Source organism: Ostrea edulis, chromosome 8 (assembly GCF_947568905.1).
Source record: "Ostrea edulis chromosome 8, xbOstEdul1.1, whole genome shotgun sequence".
NCBI classification, from domain to species: Eukaryota; Metazoa; Mollusca; class Bivalvia; order Ostreida; family Ostreidae; genus Ostrea; species Ostrea edulis.
The window spans coordinates 27,363,312-27,383,385 of NC_079171.1; the positions used below are offsets into that span (position 1 = coordinate 27,363,312).

Sequence of the window (20,074 nt, forward strand, 5' to 3'; positions counted from 1 at the left end):
GTTTGCGAATGTAATACTGTTCATATATCCTTTCACAAATATTTATAATCTGCCAAAAATTATTTATTTTAATAATGAGGAAAATGCAATTTTCTAACAGAAACTTGAGCCTGCAGTCAAATAAGCACTATAAAAAAGAAGAAAAAGGAGGGGGGAGGGACGTGTACAATTATTGAACTAAAGCATATTTTTGACATTAATATAGAGAAAAAATGAGTGCATCAGCAGTAGAGACAAATAGTTTTTATTTTTCTCATTGCAAAATAATGGCAAATGTTACAAGATGAGGTCCATGTCCTCCTCATTTGGGATAAGGTTGTTGTTTTCTCTGAAGTTTATTTTCAGGTTACGGACTTCTGAACCTTGTTGGGTTATTTCAATATGGAATGGAATTTTGTCCAAGAGATAATGTTCCAGTTCATTTGAGTTGCGGTCTGCAGCATCAGTTTCTGTAATAGCTTGCTTCATCACTGGTAAGTCAACTGTAATGTCCCTGTAATTTGCGGAAAATGGGCTCTCCTTAATCGCAAGTTCCACAGACAGCTCTGTTAGGCTGAGGACCTCTACTTGTCCAGAGATTCGAACTTCTAGTGGTTGAATTTTCTGCAAACATAAAAGCAAATTATTTTAAAAGATTTCTAAGTAAGTAAATCTGGCAATGCTAGTTGAAACTCAATGTTTGATATGCACATTTCAAGTTTACCAGGAATGATTTTAACTAGGTATCAATTCGTAATACATATGCATAAAATCAATAAACAAAATGAACCTCAACAGATGTGTTTCTTGTAAAATTAAGGGTTCTACATCCCTGTCATTCATTTAAGAGACAGTGAGTTATTTTCAGGTTGTCCCCAATCTGTCTTTCTTCTGCCAGCTCTCTCCAGAGAGTAACATCTATGGTAGAATTCTCTTCCTGAAGAGTTATTTTTCTGATTAGCGTTTCATTACCGGTTACTTTTACAGACTTTGTGGCTTCATTCTGAAATAGATGATTTTAGTAGAGAATATAGAATTATAACGGATAATAATACAAGATGAAAATAATAACAAATAATTTTAAGTGTTTTGTCTCCTATCACAAGCAATGCTAAGGATGAAGCTGTGAAGAAAGTCTTACTTTGATAATTTGTCCCTTGATAGAGAAAATGCTTCTCAAAGGAGAAGTCTTTACTTCAGCCACCTTCTTTACTGGAGATGGCGGCATGATTAATTCAACAGCAGATTCCTCTATGGAAAGAGGAACTCCCATCCTTGGTTTGCTCATTATTGTTGTCTTATGGGACATGGCAACTCTTCCTCCTTTGAGGATGAAATCCCTAATGAGGAGGGTTCTGCCTTCAATGATGCGAGCGTGCTTTGTCTTATCAGACAAGGTTGGCAACATGGCTCCAAGAGAATCAGCTATGCTGAAATTTAACAGTTCTCCTTCTTGCCCATTACAGTCTGTAAATTTGGCAATGTGTCCTCTTTTCACAACTTTGATGGCGATGCCATCCAAATATGGCACAGCTCTGGGGTTCCTTTCCCCTTTCAGATCAAGAATGCTTTTGTGTGGCATTCTACAAAGAAATAACAACATTGTCACTGTAAACCACAAAACTAGATTCACACAAAATTGAGAGCATAGGTTTTGAGATAGCACCAAATAACTTATTAGATTAGTTTGGTTTTTTTTTTAGTTTATCTCGCAACATGGACAGTGGTTGCAATGCTTGTTTCCCTTTTGTAAGCCTTTATGAGTACATGTATAAACACTTAATTAATTTGTTTGAAACCTAACAAGTCTGACTTTCTGCTTTACTTCTTATTTAATACAAGAATTAGAAAGTTTTTTATCACAGACATTAAAATGTATTCCTGGAAGTGTCATCTTTTTGATTTTTTTTTTCAAGCAATTATGAAATAATTAAGTTTGGAAAATATCAGTACAACTACCTAATTGTAAACATTCTATGATCTAATGTCAGTCTTACCATAGGTTTAGACTCTTAAAATATGCGCTTTAGTTTCATTTGATGAAACTAAAAAATTACTCAAAATCCAAGAATTACTTAAGTGTCATGTTAGAGATTGTATACGCATTCAACATATTTACAAAATAACAGGTATTGGGAAAAAATATGACTCAAATCAAGTGAAAATACTTCCTTAATGTGACCATAAAATACATCTGGGTAAGTTTGTTACATTATATACTAGAAAAAGTTATCGATTAGTTCCAATTTTGGATTTTCATCTTTCCAAGTTAAAACTTAGAAAGTGTTTGAATGACAGCATGTCACTCAGATTTTTAGGGACGATCTGGATCCCGAATTTGGCAGTACTCCCAATTGAACAAACCTGCATTTTCCCAGAAAGGTCTGAAAGTAATCGTACAGAAAAGTTTACAAAGTTTTTAATCTCTATTTCATGTTTCTCAATAAAATCAAGGTTTGATGGTTTCCTTCTTTTAGTAGATAATTCGTACCACTGTTGTTCTTTATGTAAGTTATAAGAATATTCAGATCTGAAATATTCTTGAGTTGTTATTAGCAATTTTTTGTCGAAGTAATACAAATATTCGAAATTGCTTTTCATATGACAGGGATTTTTTTAAAATTCCATTATAGCCTAATTGACCAAAAAAAAAAAAATTTCTCAAAATTGCCGTTGAATTTTCATATGCCCTAGTAAATGTTCTTTCCACTAGTTAGAGTTTGGTCATGGTAATAAAAATTAATATTGAACACCGACAGGAGGTTACTTTGACTTATCTTGTTTATTTTATTTATTGGCTACCATAAAAGTGCGAAAGATATTCTCTTACTAACCTAAAGATTTTTCAAGAACTATCATCATCATATGGCAAATATGAGTGTGTTTATTACGGGAGAGAATGATGTGTAGATTATGCTTGTATCAAGAGATTGATGTATAGAGTTTGAAAATAAGGAGAGAGAGATTTACATATTATGTTTATTAGGACAAAAATTCATATACAGAGTGTGGTTATTGGAAAATGGTGTACGGAGTGTGTTTATAGCGAGAGAGAGAATGATGTACGGAGTGTGTTTACAGAGAGAGAATGATGTACGGAGTGTGTTTATAGGGATATATATATATAGAGAATGATGCATGGAGCATGTTTATAGGTAGAGATATAATGAGATACGGTTTGTGTTTATACCGAGGGAGAAAGAATGATATCAGAAGTGCGTTGATAGAGAGAGAGAGAGAATGATGTACGGAGTGTGTTTATAGCGAGAGAGAGTATGGTGTACGAGTGTGTTTATAGCGAGAGAGAAGATGATGTACGGAATATGTTTACAGAGACAGAGGGTATATTGTACGGAGTGTGTTTATAGCGAGATAGAATGATGTACGGAGTGTGTTGATAGCGAGAGAGAGAGATAATGATGTGTGGAGCGTGTTTATAGAGAAAGACAATCTGGTACGGTGTCTGTTTATACCGAGAGAGAGAGAGAGAGAGAGAGAGAATGATGTACGAAGTGTGTTGATAGAGAGAATGATGTACGGCGTGTGTTTATTGCGAGAGAGAGATAATGATGTACGGAGTGTCTTTATAGCGAGAGAGAGAATGATGTACGGAGTGTGTTCACAGCGAAAGAAAGAATGATAAACGGAGTGTGTTTATAGGTAGAGAGAAAAAGATGTACGGAGTGTGCTTATAGGGAAAGAGAATTATGTACGGAGTGTGTTTATAGCGAGAAAAAATGATGTACGGAGTTTGTTGATAGCGAAAGAGATAGCGAAAGAGAAAATGATGTACAGAGTTCGTTTATAAGAGAGAGAATGATGTACAGAGTGTCTTTATAGGGAGAGATAATGATGTACGGAGTGTGTTTATGAGAGATAATGATGTACAGATAATGTTTATAAGAGACAGAATGATGTATATAATGTGTTTATAAGGAGATAATATGATATACAGAGTGTCGTTATAGGGGGATAGTGATGTAATATAGAGAGTTCATGATGTACAATAGTGTGTTTATAGGGAGAGAAAATGATGAAGAAAATGTGTTTATACGGTGGGCGAATGATGTAAAGAGTTTAGGTAGAAAATGATGTATAAGGAGAATAAAAATGATGTGTTTATAAGGGTAGAAAATGATGTACAGAGTGCGTTTATAAGGGGAGAAAATGATGTACAGAATGTGTTTATATGGAGGGAGTGATGTACAGAATGTGTTTATATGGAGAGAATGATGGACGGAGTGTGTTTATAAGGGGTGAGAATGATGTGCAGATTGTGTTTGTATCAATTGATTGATGTACGGAGTTTGGATATAAGGAGAGAGATGTACATATTATGTTTATTAGGACAAAAATTGGTATACAGAGTGTGGTTATTGGAAAAGAAAATGGTGTACAGAGTATGTTTATAGCGAGAGAGAGAATGGTGTACGGAGTGTGTTTGTAGCGAGAGAGAGAGAATGATGTACGAAGTGTGTTTATAGCGAAAGAGACAGAATGGTGTACGGAGTGTATCTATAGCGAATGATAAACTGAGTGTGTTTATGGGGGGAGAGAGAAAGATGTACGGAGTGTGCTTATAGGGAAAGAGAGAATGATATACGGAGTGTTTATAAGGCAGATAGAGAATAATGTACAAAGTGGGTTTATAGCAAAAGAGAAAATGATGTACGGAGTGGGTTTACAGCGAGAGAGAGAATGATGTACGGAGTGTGTTAATATTGAGAGAGAGAATGATGTACGGAGTGTGTGATAGGAAGGAGAAAGAGAATGATGTACGGAATGTGTTTATAAGGGGAAGGAGTGATAAACGGACTGTTGATACCGAGAGAGAGAGAATGATGTACGGAGCGTGTTTATAGCGAGAGAAAGAAAATAATGTACGGAGTGTGCTGATAGCGAGATAGAGAATGATGTATGGAGTGTGTTGATAGGAAGAGAGAGAGAGAGAATGATGTACGGAGTGTGTTGATAGCAAGAGAGGGAGATAATGATGTACGGAGTGTGTTGATAGGAAGAGAGAGAGAGAGAATGATGTACGGAGTGTGTTGATAGCAAGAGAGGGAGATAATGATGTACGGAGTGTGTTGATAGGAAGAGAGAGAGAGAGAATGATGTACGGAGTGTGTTGATAGGAAGAGAGAGAGAGAGAATGATGTACGGAGTGTGTTGATAGCGAGAGAGGGAGAGAATGATGTACGGAGTGTGTTTATAACGGGAATGAACGATATACGGAGTGTGTTAATAGAGAGTTAGAATTATGTACAAATTAAAATTATTGGGACAGAAAATTATGTACAGTTTGTGCTTATTGGAAGAAAAAATGATGTACAGAGGGTGTAAATAAAGATGGAGGATTTTATGTTTTGTTGGGAGAGAGTGGTGTACAGAGTGTGTTGATGTGGAGAAAAATGATGTATAGAGTTCGTTTATAAGAGAGAGAATGACGTACAGAGTGTCTTTATAGGGAGAGAGAATCATGTACGGAGTGTGTTTATAGGGAGAGAGAATGATATACAAAGTGTGTTTATAAGAGACAGAATGATGTGCATAATGTGTTTATAAAGAGATATTATGATATACAGAGTGTCGTTATAGGAAGATAGTGATGTAATAGAGAGAGATGCTGATGTACAGTGTGTTTATAGTGAGAGAAAATGATATAGAAAATGTGTTTATACGGGGGGAGAATGATGTAAAGAGTTTGTTTATAAGGAGAATAAAAATGATGTGTTTATAAGGGTAGAGAATGATGTACAGGGTGTGTTTATAAGGGGAGATATTGATGTCTAGAATGTGTTTATATGGAGTGAGTGATGTACAGAGTTTGAGTGTAACCAGATAAAGAGATCTATATATTATATTTATTACGGAGTGTGTTTTATAGCGAGATAGATAATGATGTACGGAGTGTGTTTAAATCGAGAGAGAATGATGTACGTAGTGTGTTGATAGCCAGAGAGAGAATGATGTACGGAGTGTATTTATAGGGAAAGAGAGAACGATATACGGAATGTGTTTATAGGGAGAGAGAGAATGATGTACGGTGTATGTTGATAGCCAGAGAGAGAATGATGTACGGAGTGTATTTATAGGGAGAGAGAGAATGATGTACGGAGTGTGTTTATAGGGAGAGAGAGAATGATGTACGGAGTGTGTTTATAGGGAGAGAGAGAATGATGTACGATGTGTGTTTATAAGGAAAGAGAGAGTGATGTACGGAGTGTGTTTATAGCGAGAGAGAGAGAGAGTGGTGTACGGAGTGTGTGTATAAGGGGGATAGAATGATGTAGGAGTGTATTTATAGCGAGAGAGAGAATGATGTACGGTGTGTGTTTATAAGGAAAGAGAGAATAATGTACGGAATGTGTTTATAGCAAGAGAGAGAGAGAGAGAATGGTGTTCGGAGTGTGTGTATAAGGGGGAGAGAATGATGTACGGAGTGTGTTTATAGCGAGAGAGTGGATGATGTATGGAGTGCTTTTATAGCGAGATAGAGAAAATGATGTACGGAGTGTGTTTATAGCGAGAGAGAATGATGTACGGAGTGTGTTTATAGGTAGAGAGAGAATGATGTACGGAATTTGTTGATAACGCGAGAGAGAATGATGTACGGATGTGTTTATAACAAGAGAGATAATGATGTATGGAGTGTGTTCATAACGAGAGAGAGGATGATGTACGGGGTGTGTTTATAGGGAGAGAGAGGAGGATGCACGGGTGTGTTTATAGGGAGAGAGAGGAGGATGCACGGGGTGTGTTGATAGGGAGAGGGAGGATGATGTATGGAATGTTTTATAGCGAGAGAGAGAAAATGATGTACGTGGTTTGTTTATAGCGAGAGAGAAAATGATGCATGAAGTATGTTTATATTGAGAGTGACAATGATGTACAGTGTTTTATAGGGAGAGAGAATGATGTACAGCGTGTGTTTATAGAGAAAGAGAGAGTGATGTACGGAGCGTGTTTATAGCAAGAAAGAGAATGATGTACGAAGTGTGTTTATATGGAGAGAGAGAGGATGGTGTACGGGGTGTGTTTATATGGAGAGAGAATACGGGATGGAATGTTTTCATAGCGAGAGAGAGAAAATGATGTACGGAGTGTGTTTATAGCGCGAGAGAGAATGATGTACGGAGTGCGTTTATACCGAGGGAGAGAATGATGTACGGAGTGAGTTTATAGGGGGAGATAAAATGATGTACGCAGTGTGTTTATAGCGAGAGATAGAATGATGTTTGGAGTATGTTTATATTGAGAGCGAGAATGATGTACGGAGTTTTTTTTTATAGGGAGAGAGAATGATGTACGGAGTGTGTTTATAGGGAGAGAGAGATAATGATGTAGAGAGTACTGATATAGGATGAGACAATGAAACAGAGTGAGTTTATACAGAGAGAGATAATGATGTAGAGAGTACTGGAATAGGGTGAGACAATGAAACATGGAGTGTGTTTATACAGAGAGAGATAATGATGTAGAGAGTACTGGAATAGGGTGAGACAATGAAACATGGAGTGTGTTTATACAGAGAGAGAGAATGATGTAGAGAGTACTGGAATAGGGTGAGACAATGAAACATAGAGTGTGTTTATACAGAGAGAGATAATGATGTAGAGAGCACTGATATAGGGTGACACAATGAAACATGGAGTGTGTTTATACAGAGAGAGAGAGAGAGAGAGAGAGAGAGAGAGATAATGATGTAGAGAGTACTGATATAGGGTGACACAATGAAACATACAATGTGTTTATACAGAGAGATAATAATGTATAGAGTACTGATATAGAGTGAGACAATGAAACATATAGTGTGTTTAAACAGAGAGAGAATGATGTACATAGCGTGTTTATAGGGAAATATTGATATGAACAGCGTGTTTTAGGGGGAGAGATTGCTATTTGGAGAATGATGTACATAATGAGCTTGTTTGCAATGAACGAGATTTATTTAAAGAGTTTTTATATGAGGAGAAAAATGTTGTATTGAGTATATTTACAAAGTGAGTTTATAGAGATATATTGATGCAGGGAGAGTGATGTACAGCGTGGGTTTGTTTTTGGTGAACTAGAATGATATGCGTATTTGGAGAGAGGGAATGATGTACAGAGTATACTAGATAAATAGAATAAACAGCACACAACGTTAAAAATTAAAATTTTAACTCTGTGTACTGTTTATTCTATTTCTTTTAATATTTTATACCGGACACTGTGATTTTTAAAAAACACAATTGGGAGAGAGAGAGAGAGAGAGAGAGAGAGAGAGAGAGAGAGAGAGAGAGAGAGAGAATACATAGTTTGTTTATAGGGAGAGAGCAATGATGCACATAGTGCATTGATAGGGAGATGAAATGATATACAGAACGGGTTTATAACGAAATAGAATAGTATACAGACTTTGTTTATAAGGACAGAGAATGATGTATAGAGTGTGTATATCGAAAACGAGAATGTTGTCGATAGTGTATTTATAAGGAGAGAGAGTGATGAAAAGGTGTGTTTCAGAGAGTGAGAATAGTGTAGGGAGAATGATGTGCATAGTGTGTTCTTTATAGGTAAAGAGAATGAAGTAGACATTGTGATGCACATAGTATGTTTCAGGAAGAAAGAATGATTACAGAGTGTGTTTATCGCAAGATAGAATGTTATACAGAGTGTGTTGATAGGGAGAGAGAATGATTACAGAGTGTGTTTATCGGAAGATATAATGTTATACAGAGTGTGTTTATAGGGAGAGAGAATGATGTACAGAATGTGATTATAAGGAGATATAATGATGTAAAGAGTGTGTTTATGGTGAGAGAGAATGATGTACAGAGTTTGTTTACAAGGAACGAGAATGATGTACAGAGTGTGTTTATAGGGAGAGGCAACGGTGTACAGAGTGTGTTTATAGAGAGAAAGAGTATGGTTTAAACGATGTGTTTATATGACGAGAGTGATTGTAAGGGGTGAGAATGGTGTGTTTTGTACAGAGTGTTTTATTTATATAATGGTAAAGGATATGAAATGGAGAGTGTTATGTACAGAGTGTGCTGATAAGAAGAGAGAATGATGTACAGAGTGTGTATATAGGGAAGAATGATGTTCAGATTGTTTTGATATGGAAAAAGAATTATGTACAGAGTGTGTTTGTAGTGCGAAATAATGATTTACAATGTTTTTATAGGAATATTTAGTCGCCTCTTAGAACAGGAAATGGATACGGACATACGGATACCTATTCTAACCCGGATCCCCACGGGCTGCGACAGATGAAGGCAAAGAGGAATATATGTTTCTTTTCAATATGTCCATACGTCAACAAATACATCTTTAGTTATTCTTAAGTATACTAATTTGAGATATGTATTTTACCCCTCTAATCATTAACTGTATATCAATTTGTAATTGTCGTATACGGTACATGGATATAATATTCCTTATATCCCTGCTTTTTTCGTTTTACTTCATGAAATTCATATCTGAGTGACCGTGCTGCCTTTTAGTGAACTTGAATACCGATCATTCGACAAACAAATGGAATAAATATCAAATAAATGCACCATTAAATATATGATTGGTTTCCTAAAGCAAATACAAAATAAAAAAATCGAAATACACTTTATTCATGCATACATTAAAAATGCACACACATAGTAAAATTCATTTTCATCCTTTAGTTTTATCGATTTTAGATATTTCTGTGAAGTTCTTTGAAATCACCGTTAGGCGAATTCAGCGTGTCTCCAAGTTTGGAACGAAAGGCTGATACTTCGTCTGAATCTCCACCCTCTGGAAAATCCAAATAAGACTTTGTTTTTATCAAATCCATGAATGATCGAGGAAGTTTATTCACCGCCCCTTTCTCCAAAACAACTAGAAATAAAACGTTTTCACTATTGCGAGAGTATACAGCCTCCATGCGTGCCATATTGAGTTCAAACATGCACCAGTAGGAGTCTATGAAGTGTGACGTAATGACACAAATAGTTCGTCTGCTGCAATGAATTGCGTTTGTAATGTTATCCGCTATGTCTGTTCCAGGAATGAAATCCCGATGATGTATACACAGTTTTAGCTTAGATTCCTCTTCCAGTTGCTTCACCAGATCAATAACTAGTCGCCTGTCTTTGTCAGCATACGACACGAACGCATCAAAATAGTATGAACTGTCACCTATGACGTCAATTCTTTGAACATTATCTCTGTACTTTTCTCTTGCTACGTAATACATGAACCGCAGCTTCCATCTGTATCGATACACAATGCGACTAAGGACTGTTGTCATGACAACGATTATTAATGACGTCATCAGTAGAATAACGAGGGTGTAAGAGGAGCACTGCTTTTCCAGACCTTGAAGTAAATCCTCGATCTTTGTGAAGGAAATTTGAGTAGACCGCTGAGAGGAATTTGAAAATGTACATGTATAATTACCAAAACTCACGAAATTAATTCCCTTCGAGTTGTGCATCCATTTGATGAATTTCAAGTTTTCACAGTCACATTTGAATCTGTTGCCTAACAGATTGACGTTTATCTTTCTCTGTTTGGATATAGAATCCAGAGCATGTCTCGTTTCCTCCTCCAAGACCAACAACTGGTTATAGGAGAGATCCAATTGAGCAAGTTTTGTCATATGTTTCAAAGGTAATGAGAACTCACTTAAGGAATTGTAGCGAAGATTAAGCGTCTTTAAAAGATTCAAATTGCGAAAGATATTGTCAGGAAGTAGAACAATCCTGTTTCGTGATAAGTTCAGCGAAGTTAATCTAAAAAGCTTTTGAAATATTTCTCCTTGATGATCACTTTCTAAATGTTCTCCTAGTGCATTATGGGAAAGATCGAGTTGTGATAGATTTGGAAAATCTTCGAAAAATCTGGGTGATATATAACTACAAAAATTGTTGGAGAAGTTTGCATATATAACACTCTCTATGCCCTTTAGAGGACCATTTAGCCTATAAACAAAACTATTCTGCATAAAAATGTGTGTCAATACAGGTTTACTAACAGTTTTGAAAACATAATCTTGGAGGACCACTTTGTATAAATTATCATGAGAGTAAAATCTCTCTAGTTTCGGTGGAATGAATATACTGATATTTTGAGTTCCTCGGAAAGTTGAAAGTGACGCTGTAGACAGCATTGGAAGCTCACTGTGGGATTCTGTTTGCAAGTCTGGTCGCGTATCATTGCACTGGATAAAGAATTGTTTTGTGTATATTTGATGGAAAAACGCTTGGAAACTTATATTGAGGCTAACGACATTCTCTAAATCCCCAAACTCTACAATGTAGAAGCCAAAGCTGAGAATGTTATTGGCGAGATTTAAATGTTTAAGAGATCTTGGTAACTCAGTCAAGACGCCAAATTCGAGCCTGCTAATCCGATTGGACGCTATATTCAGTTCTTCCAAGTGTGTGTGTTTCAGATAAGCAATGTGGTATTTTTTTATGATGAAACTGACACCGTATGTGCACTGCAAGTTCTCAAAATTCAGATACCGGATTGTCGAAGAGTTTTGCAAATCTCTAGATATGTTAAACAAAACCTCTAACGTTAGTTCTTGGTTACCAGAAATGTCAAGACGCTGTAGATTTGAGAGTTTTCGAAGTGAATACAATTCAACCGTATGAAGATTGTTGTTAGCAATACTTAAATTATGTAGGGCACTAAAATTTGCCAATGACGTATTTTCAATCTTTCGCAATTTGTTTTTAGATATATCTAAGTGAACGATATGTTTGGGAAGGTTTGACGGGAAAATTGAGATGACATTGTTTGCAAGATTTATTCCGACGACGTCATCGCTGAATAAAGGAGCTGACTTCAAGTTAAGATTTTCACAATTTGCAAATAATTTTCCTTGAAATTCATGACATCTGCAGTTGACATTTGATGAGCACTGTAGGGATTCTGCGGCCAGTAATGTTGTCAGGAAAACGTAAAATACACAGAAGAACTTTGATTCTTTCCGCATTTTCTACAAAAAAATCGCATGATATATACAATAAGCATGGTATATACAACAAGAGGTGAATATATCAAAGTTATGCAACATGATAATGATAAACGATGATAATATAAAGGAAAAAACGAACAACAGGATATGAAGCCGTGCTCAGTGTTTCCAGAGTACCAATTATATCTACACAACAACTCTATTCAGTCAATGATGTTTGTCTCCCCCTGAGACCTCTCATTTTGACTTAATTGATAGGTAAATAAACAATATTTCATCACGGAGGAAACTGTTTGATATTTAAATTTCAATGAGAGATTTACTATATTCTGGATAGAGTGTCATAGGGACAGGAGGAAGCAAAAATACAGGACAATTCGATTTCTCTGCTTTGAAAATAATATTACAGTATGTACTACATTTCTGGATGAATACAGCGAAGGAATATAGGTAGTGTCTTAGAGTTACTGTACAGAAAATAATATCCGAAAGTTTCTGGTAATTTGTGAAATTACTGATAATATGAAAGGCGAAGATAACGAACAGTGATCAATCTCATAGATCCTAAAAGCAATACAAAATAAATAGCTGGGCAAACACGGGCTCCTTGACATACCAGGGGTGGGATAAGGTGTCTAGGAAGAGTAAAAATCCCCTGTGAAATATGTGAGATTTCTGATAATGTGTGAGATTATTGGTGTGAGATTATTGATATGTGAGATTACTGGTGTGAGATTATTTTTAAGTGAGATTACTGATAATGTATGCCATTTTGGATGTGTGAGATTACTGATATGTGATATTACTGATGGTGTGTGAAATTACTAATGTAAGATTACAGATAATGTGTAATATTACTGATGATGTGTGAGATTACTGGTGTGTGAGATTACTGATTTGTAAGATTACTGATATGTAATTACTGATGATGTGTAAGATTACTGATGATGTGTGAGATTGCTGATGATGTGTGATATTACTGATGATGTGTGAGATTGCTGATGTGAGATTACTGATGTGTGAGATTACTGATGTGAGATTACTGATAATGTATGACATTATTGGTGTGTGTAATTATTGATGTGTGAGATTACTGATGATGTGCGAGATTATTGAGATGTGAAGTTACTGATGTGAATTTACTGATAATGTGTGATATCACTAATACTGCGTGATATTACTGATAATGTAAGAGACTACTGATTATTGTATGGGGTTACTGATGTGTGGGATTACTGATGTGTGATTGATAGATTAAGATTTAACACCGTTTTGACAACATTTCAGCCATCTTACGACGGTTAACTAATTCAAATATGTTTGGTTGTGGGTGTTTAAGGTTCCGTGGCGGCCCCCAGTCAGCCTATTTTTTTTCAAAAACCTAGGGTGAAGATCTTTAGCGTGCCAAGATGGTTGTGATCCTTGACACGGGACAGCGTTTAACGCCTCATTCAACGTTTCCCAACGCCTTTCATATGACTCATTCGATAAATCATTGGGAAAATGTAAGTATTATGGTGGACTATGTAAACAAAGTCAGCTGTCATTATGTTACTCGTGTTGCAGAAGAACTTGACCTGCCGCTAGCACAGAAATGTCTGTTTATCTTCGACTTCTAGAGGGGACAAATTACGGAGAAGTTCCGTGATTTGCTAAAAACAAAAAAAATATATTCTTTACAGCACAAATCCACTAAATTACACGGATAAATTATAGCCCATGGATTTATCAGTGAACAAATATGCGAAAGATTATCTTAAATCCGAATTTCAACAGTTTTATGCTGAGGAAGTAGCGATACAGTCAAAGGCTGCGGAAGAGGTTGGTGGCCATGTGGACTTATCCCTAACACGCATGAAAGAATTTGGAGCTAAATGGTTTATCAAACTTTGCGACCGCATGAAATGCAACCCAGAAATAATTGAAAAAGGCTTTATTGAAAGCGATAATTTGAATCAGTGACTGGATTACCAGGTTACATGCACAATTTAACTTGTTGAGTGATAACTTACGTAACAGTAAAATTGAAACCTGTCAACTCATGTGTATGTTAAAAAAAAACTTTAATAAAGTTAAAGATCTTGTGCTGATTTGAATTCTTTTTCATTACTTGAATATGTCAAATGCAAAGAGAGATAACTCTAAAACTAGATTCGGAGAATCGCTAACAAAGGATCACGTCAACAAACAAAAACTAACGGCGATTTAGGGTATTTCCACAAAATTTGTGATACACAAAAACCCTTTGGACGTATTATCTCTCTATATTTTATCTGATTTTTTAATTATCTGTTTGTATATTTCTGTTTGCATATTATATATTTGTGTATTATCTGTCTGTATATTATATGTTTGTATATTTTTGTTTGTATATTATCTGTTTGTATATTTCTGTTTGTATATAATATATCTTGTATCTGATATTTTTGTATACTTATATTTGCATATTATATGTTTGTATATTTCTGTTTGCATATTTCTGTGTATATCTGAATAGTCTCTGTTTGTGTATCTATCTTTGTGTATTATCTGTTTGTATATTATCTGTTTGTGTATTATCTGTTTGTATATTATCTGTTTGTAGAATATTATCTGTGTATTACCTGTTTGTGTATTAAATGTTTGTATATTATCTATTTGTATATTATCTATTTGTGTATTATCTGTTTGTGTATTATCTGTTTGTATATTATCTGTTTGTGTATTATCTGCTTGTGTATTATATGTTTGTGTATTATCTGTTTGTATATTATCTATTTGTGTATTATCTGTTTGTGTATTATCTGCTTGTGTATTACCTGTTTGTGTATTAAATGTTTGTATATTATCTATTTGTATATTATCTATTTGTGTATTATCTGTTTGTGTATTATCTGTTTGTATATTATCTGTTTGTGTATTATCTGCTTGTGTATTATATGTTTGTGTATTATCTGTTTGTATATTATCTATTTGTGTATTATCTGTTTGTGTATTATCTGCTTGTGTATTATCTGTTTGTGTATTATTTGTTTGTATATTATCTGTTTGTATATTTCTGTTTGTATATTATCTATTTGTATATTATTTGTGTATTTCTGTTTGTGTATTATCTGTTTGTATATTATCTATTTGTATATTATCTATTTGTATATTATCTGTTTGTAGTATATTATATATTTGTGTATTATCTGTTTGTTTATTATCTATTTGTGTATTATCTGTTTGTGTATTATCTGTTTGTGTATTATTTATTTGTATATTATCTATTTGTGTATTATCTGTTTGTTTATTATCTGTTTGTATATTATCTGTTTGTATATTATATATTTGTGTATTATCTGTTTGTATATTATCTGTGTATCTATGTTTGTGTATTTTCTGTTTGTATATTTTCTGTTTGTATAGTATGTGTTTGTATATTTGTTTGTGTATTTCTGTATATTATCTTTTTGTGTATTTCTGATTGCATATTATGTGATTTTGTACTCATGTTTATGTATTTCTAACTCTATATTATCTGTTTGAATATTTTTTGTGTGTAATTATCTATTTGTATATTATCTGTTTTTGTATTGCTATTTATGTATTTGTTTCTGTTATGTTTTTATATTATGTGTTTGTGTATTTCTGTTCGTATATTATGTGTTTGTGTATATCTATTCGTATATTTCTGTTTGTATATTATATATTTGCAATTATTTGTATATTTCTCTTTCTTTAGAAGCTTGGATTTTATCTGCCTGTATAGTACCCGTTGGTGTATTAACTGTTTGTATATTGTATGTTTGTAAATTTCTGCTTGTATATTGTATGTTTGTTTATTTCTGTTTATATATTTCTATAATATTTGTCTGTATATTATCTGTTTATATATTTCTATTTGTATATGTAAGTTTCCCAGTTTACTTTCGGAAGGTCGGTGGTCTCTTCCCAGGTACATTGTATCTGGGTTCTCTTCCACCAATAAAAACTGGGCGCCACCATATAACTGAAAAATTGTTGAGTGTGGCAGAAAACATCGAAACAAAAAAAATGTTTGTATACAAGGTGAAGATAACGAACAGTGATCAATCTCATAACTCGCATTAGCAATACAAAATAGATAGTTGGGCAAACACAGACCCCTGGACACACCAGAGGTGCGATCAGATGCCTAGGAGGAGTAAGCATCCCCTGTATATTATCTGTTTTTATAATTTTATATACTTCTCTTTCTATAATCCCGTGGGGATCCGGGTTAGAATAAATCCTTAGTATTCCTTGCTTGTCGTACGAGGCGACTAAATAAGGCGGTCATTCGGATGAGATCGCAAAATCCTCAGTTGATGTGGCTCGATAAAGATCCCCCATGCTCAATGGCCGTAAGCGCCAAGTATAAGACTTAAATTTCGCAGCCCTTCACCGGCAGTGGTGATGTCTCCATATGAGTGAAATATTCTCGAGAGGGACGTTTAAATGATATTCAATCAATCAATCCTTTCTGTATCACTTGTCTGTATATCATGTTTGTATATATCTTAATATATGTTTGTATATTTCAGTTTGTTTATCACATGCTTTATATTTCTGTGTGTACATTTCTTTTTATATAACATTTGTCTGTATATTATCTGTCTGTATATATCTGTTTTAAGTTCATTGTCGTCGACAAAGGACTGGTTTCGTGATCAAATAAAAAAACCAAAACAAGGATAAATAAAACAAAAACACAATAAATATTAAATGAAGCATTAATCTTATAAACAAGAACACATGAAAACAAAATAAATATCAACTGAGACATAGATTGATCACTGTTCGTTGTCTTCGCTTTTCACATGAATTTTATAAACAAGGATAGATAAAAACACAAAAGAAATATAATTTCAGAAATTAATTATATAAACAAGAATGAATGATAAACCAAAAGAAATATCAAATGAAGAGTAAATTGTTAAAGCAGAAATAAATAGAGAAACAAAGAAATATCAAATAAAGTGTTCATTGTTAAAGCAGAAATAAATATAAAAAAAACCAAAGAAATATCAAATGAAGCGTTAATTGTTAAATCAGACATAAATAAAAAACAAAGAAATATCAAATGAAGTGTTAATTGTTAAAGCAGAAATAAATAAAACCAAATAAATATCAAATGAAGTGTTAATTGTTAAAGCATAAACAAACAAGAGGCCCATGGGCCACATCGCTCACCTTGGCCCATATCTGAAGACTTTCCATATATATTTGCATGTAAAACCTTAGTCCTTAATATGGCCCCAACTACCCCTGGAGGCCACGATTTTTGCAAACTTGAATCTACACTACGTCAGAAAGCTTTCATGTAAATATCAACTTCTTTGGCCCAATGGTTCTTGAGAAGAAGATTTTCCCTATATTTGTATGTAAAACTTTGATCCCCTTGTGGCCCCATCCTACCCCCGGGGGCCATAATTTGAACAAACTCGAATCTGCATTATGTCAGAAAGTTTTCATTTAAAAATCAGCTTTTCTAGCTTAGTGGTTCTTGAGAAGAAGATTTTTCCTCTTTATTTGTATGTAAAACTTTGATCCCCTATTGTGGCCTCATCTAACCCCGAGGCCCATGATTTGAACAAACTTGAATCTGCATTATGTCAGGAAGCTTTGATGTAAATCTCAGCTTTTCTGGCTTAGTGGTTCTTGAGAAGATTTTTCCTCTATATTTGTATGTAAAACTTTGATCCCCTATTGTGGCCCCATCCAACCCCTGGGACCCATGATTTGAACAAACTTGAATCTGCATTATGTCAGGAAGCTTTCATGTAAATCTCAGCTTTTCTGGCTTAGTGGTTCTTGAGAAGATTTTTAAAATGTTTCCCTATATATTTGTATGTAAAATTTGACCCCCTATTGTGGCCCCATCCTACCCCCGGGGGCAATGATTTGAACAAACTTGAATATGCACTATGTCAGAAAGTTTTCATGTAAAAATCAGTTTTTCTCGTTCAGTGGTTCTTGAGAAGAAGATTGTTCCTATATATTTATATGTAAATCTTTGATCCCCTATTGTGGCCCCATCCAACCCCCAGGGCCCATGGTTTGAACAAACTTGAATCTGCATTATGTCAGGAAGTTTTCATGCAAAAATGGGCTTTTCTGGCTCAGTGGTTCTTGAAAAGAAGATTTTTCCTATATATTTGTATGGAAAACTTTGATTCCCTATTGTGGCCCCATCCAACCCCCGGGGCCCACGATTTGAACAAACTTGAATCTGCATTATGTCAGGAAGCTTTCATGTAAATCTCTGCTTTTCTGGCTTAGTGGTTTTTAAGAAGATTTAAAAGTTTCCCCTATATCTTTATATGTAAAAACTTTGATCTCCCCTTGTGGCCCCATCCTACCCCCTGGAGCCATGATTTGAACAAACTTGAATCTGCACTATGTCAGAAAGTTTTCCTGTAAATCTCAGCTTTTCTGGCTTAGTGGTTCTTGAGAAGAAGATTTTTCCTCTATATTTGTATGTAAAACTTTGATCCCCTGGGGCCCCATGATTTGAATAAACTAGAATCTGCATTATACCAGGAATCTTTCATGTAAAGCGTAGTTTCTTTCTCCACAAGATACTTAAATCAGCCATATTATCTGTAAAATTCAAGTTTACTACCACCAGCGCATTATAACCGTAATATTTTTCAGCAATCCAGAATATCGTGTTTTTCTTTTTTTTTTTGAAAAATAAAAATGGTGCTCCTAGCTCGCCCTAAAATATTTTCGCATTTATGGTCAATTGAAAAGGTGTATGTTATAAAAATTCTTTAAATATTTTGGGCGAGATGAAACCAGTATGGCAAAACCTTTACAAAATAACCAGTTTTTGGTGAAAAATGACGAAAATACGGTACCATATCCGGTTCTAGTATGAATACAGCTGTAGTAGTGCTATTTTAAAAATATAACATGTTTTTTTAACCCCGGATTCTGATACATATTTATAACGCCAATGCTCCTATTCAACATTTACTTTCATTTTTATATATTTTAAGGGCCATATTTTGGGGTTTGTGAATCAGGTTCTTTCAGCTCTTGTGGCCCAGTGGTTCTGGTAAGAAGATTTTTAAATGACCCCACCCTATTTGTGCATTTTTGTGATTATCTTCCTTTTGAAAGGGACATGGCCCTTCATTTGAACAAACAAGGATGCTTTTGGCCAAGTTTGGTTGAAATTGACACAGTGGTTCTGGAGAAGAAGTCAAAAATGTGAAAAGTTTACAGACGGACGACGGACAAAATCTGATCAGAAAAGCTCACTTGAACCTTCGGTTCAGGTGAGCTAATAAAAAACAGAGAAATATCAAATAAGATGTTAATTGTTAAACCAGAAATAAATAAAAAGAAAGAAATATCAAATGACGTGTGAATTGTTAAAGCAGAAATGAATAAAAAAGAAAGAAATATCAAATAAGATTTTATGAACAGGGTGAACGGGAAAAAAGAAGAACTCAAATAAGACATTCTTTTAAAAGAATTTGTATTGCTTACTGTTTGTTATAATCACCTTTCAATTGCATGCGATTTCATTTTAAGGTGTAGTTACATGATGAAAGTAATTTAGTTCATTTTAAGGCGGAAGGTGAAGATAACGAACAGTGATCAATCCCATAACTCCTACAAGCAATAGAAAATAGAGAGTTGGGCAAACACGTACCCCAGGACACAGAGGTGGAATTAGGTGCCTAGGAGGAGTATACACCTACAGTATATATTTTTTAGAAGTGCACACTCTCTACCGCAAAACATTTTATTGACTGATTTATCTGGTTTATTTGCAGGGCGGATTCCCCAAAATTTCAAAGGTGGGCTACACCACAATTTTGTACTACTTTCCGTATAGGAAAAGGGAGCTGAAGACCCCAAAATATCGAAATATGACATATTTTTGTTAAAAATGTTCTACCTAAGGGGATATTCCAACACCCATACCCATCCTAGATCCGCCACTGATGTACACACTTTATCGTTCCTACTGACATCATATTAGGTATGTAGGTAACATTTAGTAAACAATATCTATCTATATAGATCTTACAATATGAATCTAATATAATGCATGTACTTACCAATAAACGTATTCACTAGTCGCACGGGCAATGCTTATAAAGAAATACGATATACAATACTCCCAAAATAGAATTAAACTGAATTAGT

The 20,074-nt window shown here is 34.6% G+C and overlaps 1 protein-coding gene and 1 pseudogene across 1 annotated transcript; both read right to left on the reverse strand.

Annotated features, from left to right (window-relative positions):
* Positions 1 to 276: 276 nt before the first annotated feature.
* On the reverse strand, positions 277 to 1,881 carry LOC125663023 (uncharacterized; annotated as a pseudogene).
* A 7,694-nt stretch (positions 1,882 to 9,575) lies between these two features.
* LOC125661277 (toll-like receptor 4) lies at positions 9,576 to 20,050 on the reverse strand. Its single transcript, XM_056147282.1, has 2 exons — positions 19,987 to 20,050; positions 9,576 to 11,950 (listed from the first exon to the last, which is right to left on the reverse strand). Exon 2 carries the CDS (start codon positions 11,945 to 11,947, stop codon positions 9,656 to 9,658), a length of 2,292 nt encoding a protein of 763 aa, XP_056003257.1. The 5' UTR covers positions 11,948 to 11,950; positions 19,987 to 20,050; the 3' UTR covers positions 9,576 to 9,655.
* Between the last annotated feature and the right edge of the window lie 24 nt (positions 20,051 to 20,074).

Bases quoted from the DNA above. Each gene is read 5' to 3' on its own strand.
- LOC125661277 (XM_056147282.1), bottom strand. From the start codon at position 11,947: ATGCGGAAAGAATCAAAGTTCTTCTGTGTATTTTACGTTTTCCTGACA.